Source organism: Bufo bufo, chromosome 4 (genome assembly GCF_905171765.1).
Source record: "Bufo bufo chromosome 4, aBufBuf1.1, whole genome shotgun sequence".
Lineage (NCBI taxonomy): Eukaryota > Metazoa > Chordata > Amphibia > Anura > Bufonidae > Bufo > Bufo bufo.
In genome coordinates, this window is record NC_053392.1 from 547,528,926 (window position 1) to 547,535,878 (window position 6,953).

A 6,953-nucleotide genomic window follows, 5' to 3' on the forward strand; every position below is an offset into this window, starting at 1 on the left:
GCCGAAGGTACAGGGAAGGGAGGCCACGCATCCCCGGTCCACTAGTGGGGGAAGAGACAGGCTGTGTGCTCGTTTTCACTGTGAACCTGCTCAGCAACACAGGAGGAGCTTCCACGCTATTCGGGACAGAAAAACAACACTTATTAGGTAAGGGGAGGAGACCCTTTTAAAGTTTGAGCTTCCGTGTTGTTTCCTGTCCGGGGGATGGGGAGCACCCTCCTTCTGTCAGTGCCATTGGGGGAGGCGCTGGGGAAACACCCAGGTAAAGGACCGTTGGTCAGACAGGAAAGAGCTATTTTGGTGGTGTGATGGGGCCAGTGGTGGCAACCCTATGGCATGGGTGCCAGAGGTGGCACTCAGAGCCCTCTCTGTGGGCACCAGCACCCTGGAAAAAGTCTATGGTGTACCAATATGATTTAGACTTTTCCTGTCATTCATCAGCACAAGGCGCACTATTACAGCTAAATGATACACGACTACATGGAAGATAGACTATATTTGTATTCAGGTTAAATTGCTGTGTTAGCAGTCCGTGAAATGTGGCCATCGCAGAGCATTTTTCCCTGACTAAACAGGCTGTGAAATTTAACTGACTGGTCTATATCAGTGCTCTATAACCGACGAGAAAAATAAGAAAATAAGAATTTGTGAGGAGACATGACATTGCCCATTGGCTGCAGATAATCACACCCTGTATAATATTCATTGAGAGAAACCTGGAATAATTTATTAACCGATGTTTAACAAAGTTCATGTCACCACAGCTTCAATTCATTTACCAATAAAGTCTTGTTTTCCTAGATATGAAGCTCGTCCATGCGGAAACACCACAGGGTCATTATTTGGAGTATGTGTCTTGCATACCTCCTGAGTACTCCACAGCCATTAAAAGTAGACCATGACCCAACACCACCTGGGACACATGCGCTTTATACTAATGGGGCTGCAAAAATACAAATTTAATAGAGCTTGTCCATTAGCTTCCACTTGATGCATTTCCCATAATGATTCTAGAATATATTCATATGAAAACGTAAAAATCTGGATAAGGCCACAAGTCTTCACATGGGTCACTAGGAAACCTCATGAACTGAGGGCAGTGCCAGCTGTAAGACCCAGAGGGCATCTGCAGTACCCCCACCATAGCTGGTTTATTACAGGGTTAAAATCGATCTGCTGCTCTGCTTGCCACTGCACGTATGTTTCCGTATACTTTAGAAGGTGGGCTTCCTGTAGAGGGGGGAAAAAAAAAAAAAAAGAAGTCAACCAGTGTTTTCAGAATGAACCAGAACAACCCGATGAATCCATGAACTGCAACGACGAGATACTTTGGTCCCAAAAACATCCCTGTATAAAACTTCCTTTGGTTTAGGCAGTAACTTTTGGGAACGCCATCTTGTGTATGGCATGTGACAAAGGGGAGGGCATGTGACATGTATCTGATGAGGACTCCAGATCCGTTCAGCGTGCGGACTAAATAACATTGCAAGGTTTTGGACATTTTTAGACGCTGTGATGCCAATTAAGGTATTCTTTGAACACACAGTTATATGATAAATAGGAAAAGTTGAGCTTATTTAAAATGTTTATTAAACTTATTTTTTTCAGTTTCCCCAGGGTGCTTGAACAGGAGATTGCATGAATACTGCAATGTCTCTGTACTTCGGTGTACTGGGCGTTTGGCAGGGAGTACCAAGATGGCAGTCTTTGGGGACTTCCCTAGGCCCCTGGCTGCAATGACAACTACTGTCCTAGATGGGACAACTACTCAGCGACCTCCCTCCATTCATTTCGAAGGAAGCGCTGAAAACAGCTGAGCGGCCCGCCTAATCTAATTGAAAGGGAAGTGCACTGCACAGCCCCCGCTCCATTCACTTCTATGGGGCTAACTAAAATAGCCAAGCCAGTGCTCGGCTATTTTCTGCATTCCCATAGGAACGAGTGGAGGGCAAACGCGCATCCGCAGTGTGCCCACTGGCACTTAGCAGGCTCCATTCCAAGAGGTGGAACCTGCACCTATCAGACATTGGGGGGCAAATTATCGCAATATGACCTCAATATCCCAGATGGGAATACCACTTTAAGTAGTATCTAGAAACCAGAAGAGGACTTTGTGGGTCATACATCATAGACTTGTATAACAACGTCAGATCACACAGGTCGGCAGGGTACAACGTGTGCCTTATTTCGGCCATATTGGATCCCACATTAGAGCCTCTCCATCCAATTGCAAAGCGTGTGCGGGGGAAGGGCACAAGTCATCCGCTGTAACCTGGTTTGTTCTGGCAGCTACACTTACCCAGAATGAGGTTACAAATTGCCGTTCTTGCCATCTTGATGTTTTGGAATGATCCCAAAATATGCACTTTTCTATATAAAAAACCAAAACACTGTTAAACAAGTAAAAGCATTTCACCTGAAACTGCAATTTCTAAAAAGCAAACATGGTCAAATTTGCCGAAGGGTGCTTTCTGACTCCTTATAACGGATGACCTATCCTCTGAATAGGTCATCAGCATCTGATCGGTGGGGCCGAGCTGTGCCTAGGCCGCATGACCGATGGTAAGCAGCGAGAAGGCCGCGGTGCTCACAGAAGGGATGGGGCTTCCTCAATCAGCTGATCAGAAAGGTTCCTGGGTGTCAGACCCCCCACCCATTAGATGCTGATGACCTATTCAGAGGATAGGTCATCAGTTACAAACAGTTGGACAACCCCTTGAAGCTGCACCAGGTATAGTAACTCATATACAAATCTACCTGGGTTTGGGCATTATAGTTTGTGAAATACGGCCAGTGCCCACTCCAATAGCGAGAGCTTTAATGCTCAAGTGCTCATGAGGCTCTGAAGTTTAACCGGGCAGATTAACGATCCATGTAACCCAGGAGACCCCACCTATGAAAGCTCTAACTATGCCCATATACATGGTCACCCAGCATCCCGCCTGGTAAAGCTTTTGCTCAGCTTCCTTGATAGCTCTGTAGCTCCCCAGGTGGGACGGTGGCCTGTGTTCTGGAGACAGATGCAGGTCCCGTACCCATCAGACATTTAGTGTACAGATATAGCGGTGTATACTCACGAGTCGGCCAGAACTATCCTAGTCTTTGTAACATTCTCTATGGTGAACTTGGTCTTTCCTCCTTTTCCAGCTATTCTCCCAATGGCACGAGACAGGTGGTCTCCCTTCAAGGGCTTAACTGTAGAGAAAGGGAAGTGCAATATTACCGATTCTCCTCTACTACACTACCTGAGGGCAGCATGCCTGGCTCGGGATTATACCGTATAGCTTTCCACAAAACTGCTGCCAGGGCTGAAACCCTGTGAATCCTGCTCCCCCGACCACACAGGGAGCGACAGCTCTGGACTCTGCACACAGGTAAAAGCTGCTGCTCTCTTACACGGGGCAGTTATAAAGAAAGAGAAGTATATCCTGCAATCGGGCATGGCTAACCTCCGGCACACAGCGTTCAGTGAAGACCTACTCTCCGTAGTACATGTGCCGCCTTTATCGGTTAGATGTCGAAAAATGCTTCAAATATCAGCGACATTTACCCAGAAAAGGGTGAAAGGCCTCCCAACTGTTCACGCCGCAGTGGTCTGCAAATAACTGGCAAATGACATAATGCCCGATTTTGTTTTTTTGTGCCAGGTGATAATTTGCTGCAGCAGCCGGTCCCACTCTCTGGCCGGGACAAACAGCAGTGTTTATGGGAAGTAATGACTATCCTATGCATCCCTTCCCCCTTCACTACTTACCGTCTGTGACTTCAAAAGATTCTAAGAAGAGATCATCAAGTCGAACTAAAGCCAATGCATCCTGGAAAAGATGGCAGATAACAACATGTCAGCCATTGTAATCCTTCAGTAGATTCCTGCAGTCTCCCCGATGCAAGTTAGGGCCGAATCGTGTAATTCGACACAAAAAAAAAAAATCTTCGATGCAAATTTTTTTGCATTGAGGATTCGTCTGAATCATGTGACCACACAGCGGGAGTGAAGCGCTTGCTATTACTCACCGCTCTGTGGTCACCCGCCGGCCCGCACCGCACATCATAGTGCACCCGACGCGGTGTGAGAAGATGGAGGCGCTGTGGAGCGGCACCCCTACAGGAAAGGTAAGTACTGGTGCTGGAGACATGGCTAGGAGGGGCAGCTGATGGCACTGGGGGGGGGTTTATAAAGAAAAACGTTCTTTTAATTAGTTTTTTGTTATTAGAGTACTTGATTAATCGATAGAATAGTCGATTACAAAAATAGTCGATAGCTGCAGCCCTTGTTCTGTCTCCATATCCTAAACTGGCCGTACACTCCATCAGCTACTTCATGAGAGAGGGGGAGGGTTATAAAGAAAAACGCATGACGCGTCTGAAGATCTTTATGTTCAGAGGTACAGCGCGGCATCCAACAAATGGCGACAAGACTGAAATGTCTTGCCATCATTTGGTGCCAGCTGGCGTGCCAGCAGAAAGCGGTCTGCATGCCACTTCTGGCGCGCATGCCGCAGGTTGCCAACCTCTGGGATAGACCATGAACCTGTGAGGTTTGATCACTGGGCGCCCACCAGAGACCTCCACTGATAACTAGTATGTGGGTCCCACGTGCCCCCCCCTTTCCCCTGGGCTCAGAGGACTCTCTCTCTCTCCTGGAGCAGTGGGGTCCATCTTACCTCCACCTGGAAGCCCAGGATAAAGGCTTTGACGAAGTCTGCAGCTTTCGTTAAAGCACCAACATCCGTCGTCTCTTTACAAGTCTGGAGAGAGAAGAAAGAAAAAAAGAGACATCCTATATTATGTGAAGCCATTGTACAAAAAGACAACTTTAAATGAGATAGCGCCCCATAAATACTACATAGGGCGATGACAGAGTCCTGCAGGTTACAGGGGTCCTCTCACCAGAACAGACGTTCCATCGTTTCTATAGTCCAGACGGCACCAACCCATAGGAGTCAGGACCACAGCTCTGTTCCCTGGTCAGCATTATATTTCCATCTGTCATCCACAGGGGGTGCTCTCCAGGTAGCCCCGCGCCACCAGAGAATGGAGTCCCTGTAACCCTCACATCGGGAGCAAATGGGGTGGGAAGGCGAGGGATACAGCCGGTCTACATACGGGCCGATCGGGCTGAGGCCACCCATTTTATCCGCATAGTCATGTTGCTGGATAAAGCGCCGGATAGTATTTCCCACAAGACCGGAGGACAGAATGAGCTTGCTTACAAAATTTAAAGCTGACTTCTATGGGGGAATTGCCGCAATCCTGCCTTTAGTAGCGATTTCCTACTGGTGAGAGGACAACCGCCCCCCCTCCCAAACTGGCACACTTTTTGTAGTATTAAAAAAATAAAGAAAAAAAATCTTTTGGCATTTTTAGACCATTTCTTGGTGGGTCCGGACCCCCACGCACCAGAGTACATAAAGCAGCATTGGATGATATTAGCAGGAGACCCCCGGCCGAGTCTCACCCTTATCTCCACGTTTCTCGTTTTTAGGTTAAACCGGACTTGGAGCTGTAAGTGTTCTACAATGGGAGTGAAGATCTTCATCCAGTTCTCTTTCAGAGGCGTGTATCTGTTCGACGGGACCGGGATCTTCCTCATTTCATCTTTGTCCCCCTGTCAGAGATACAATATTATCCTATGAGAATAGGTCACTTCTCCCCCCGCAGACATAACTCAACCAGCGCTTGACCGCTCATATCTCCAGCCGTGTCTCCTGCCACGGGGAGAGGGAATAGGCCACGGGCCGCTCGTCTCCCTGAAGTCCAACATGCTCAGTCCTTCTTCCACCTATGGCCTCTGGAGACCGTCGGTAAGACCCCACACTTCTAACAATGAGGAACACGTGAAGTATATATGATAAATGTATGACTGCTGGGCCCCCCTCCTCCCGTGGACCCCTTTGGCCACACATGCATTACCTCGCTCTGCTATCTCAGCCAGTCCCATAGACAGTGAATGGTGTAGCACAGCGCAGGCATAACCGCTGCTCTGTTCAAACCAGAGCACAGACCCCATTCCTGTTATGGGTGGGGGTCCCAGTGGTCAAACCCCTAATGGCTACACCTTTATCACCTATCCTGCAGATAAATGTTACCCCTGTGCAAAGCCCCTCAACACATGATTATGTAGGAGAGCCGAGGGTGCCGCACCCTGTAACAGAGGGTGTAATAGCACCCGCAAAAGGGTTGTCTACTTTCAAGAGAAAACCGGACCACTCAGGGGACTGAACTGTAATAAAGAATAGACGATCCAGTGGTTCTCCAAGGTGGCATCACATCAACAGCCTGTGACCACTGCAGCCAATCACTGGCCTCAACTCTGCAAAGGTTCTCCAAGACTTCTATACTGATGATCTATCCTCAGGACTGGTCATCAGAATCTGATCAGTGGGGGTCTGACCCCTCAGAAGGCACTGATGCTCCTGTGAGTGCTGCGGCCCCAAAGGCGCACAACCCCGGCTTCAGCGCCGCCCACAGGCGAGCAGTAGAACGCACTTCCTTCAGGAGCCACAAGGAATTGCTACACGAGCAACTGAACAGCCGATGTCACGTGGACGTATAACTAACTGCTGACAGCTCCCGTACACACCATCAGCTTGTCCCCGGATATCGGTGGGAAATCCGGCCTCTTCAGGGGCTGCTCCCCCGTCTCCATGGGTCTCTCCTCCGCCGCCGCCCTCCTCTTCTTGCCCCTCTTCTTGGTGACGCTGGTGAAAGCCTCCCCGGTGCCGGCCGCATTCTCCGTATCCATTACTACAAGATCAAACCGCAATCCCGTCCGAACACGTGAAAGTCGGAGACATCCGGGGGGAAGAAAGAGGCGGGGCTACAGTATAAGCCGAAAATAGAGCGTTTTTACAATGACGTCACCACAACAGGCCCCACGAACAGGCCCTGTCTCTTACCACCTGAACGAGCTGCCCAAATATTGCTTGTTTGCTAATATATTCATTTTCATT

At 48.8% G+C, this 6,953-nt stretch overlaps 1 protein-coding gene across 1 annotated transcript; it reads right to left on the bottom strand.

Annotated features, from left to right (window-relative positions):
• Positions 1-696: 696 nt before the first annotated feature.
• Positions 697-6,819, bottom strand: PNO1 (partner of NOB1 homolog). Its single transcript, XM_040430055.1, has 7 exons — positions 6,584-6,819; positions 5,459-5,608; positions 4,665-4,748; positions 3,755-3,815; positions 3,078-3,195; positions 2,300-2,370; positions 697-1,230 (listed from the first exon to the last, which is right to left on the bottom strand). The coding sequence occupies exons 1-7, from the start codon at positions 6,743-6,745 to the stop codon at positions 1,163-1,165; spliced, it is 714 nt and encodes a 237-aa protein (XP_040285989.1). The 5' UTR covers positions 6,746-6,819; the 3' UTR covers positions 697-1,162.
• Between the last annotated feature and the right edge of the window lie 134 nt (positions 6,820-6,953).

Bases quoted from the DNA above. Each gene is read 5' to 3' on its own strand.
- PNO1 (XM_040430055.1), bottom strand. From the start codon at position 6,745: ATGGATACGGAGAATGCGGCCGGCACCGGGGAGGCTTTCACCAGCGTC. The intron at 5,609-6,583 runs GTGTGTACGGGA...TATCTCTGACAG, and splicing joins TATCCGGGGACAAGCTGATG to GGGGACAAAGATGAAATGAG. The intron at 3,816-4,664 runs GTAAGATGGACC...CATCTTTTCCAG, and splicing joins TCCTGGGCTTCCAGGTGGAG to GATGCATTGGCTTTAGTTCG.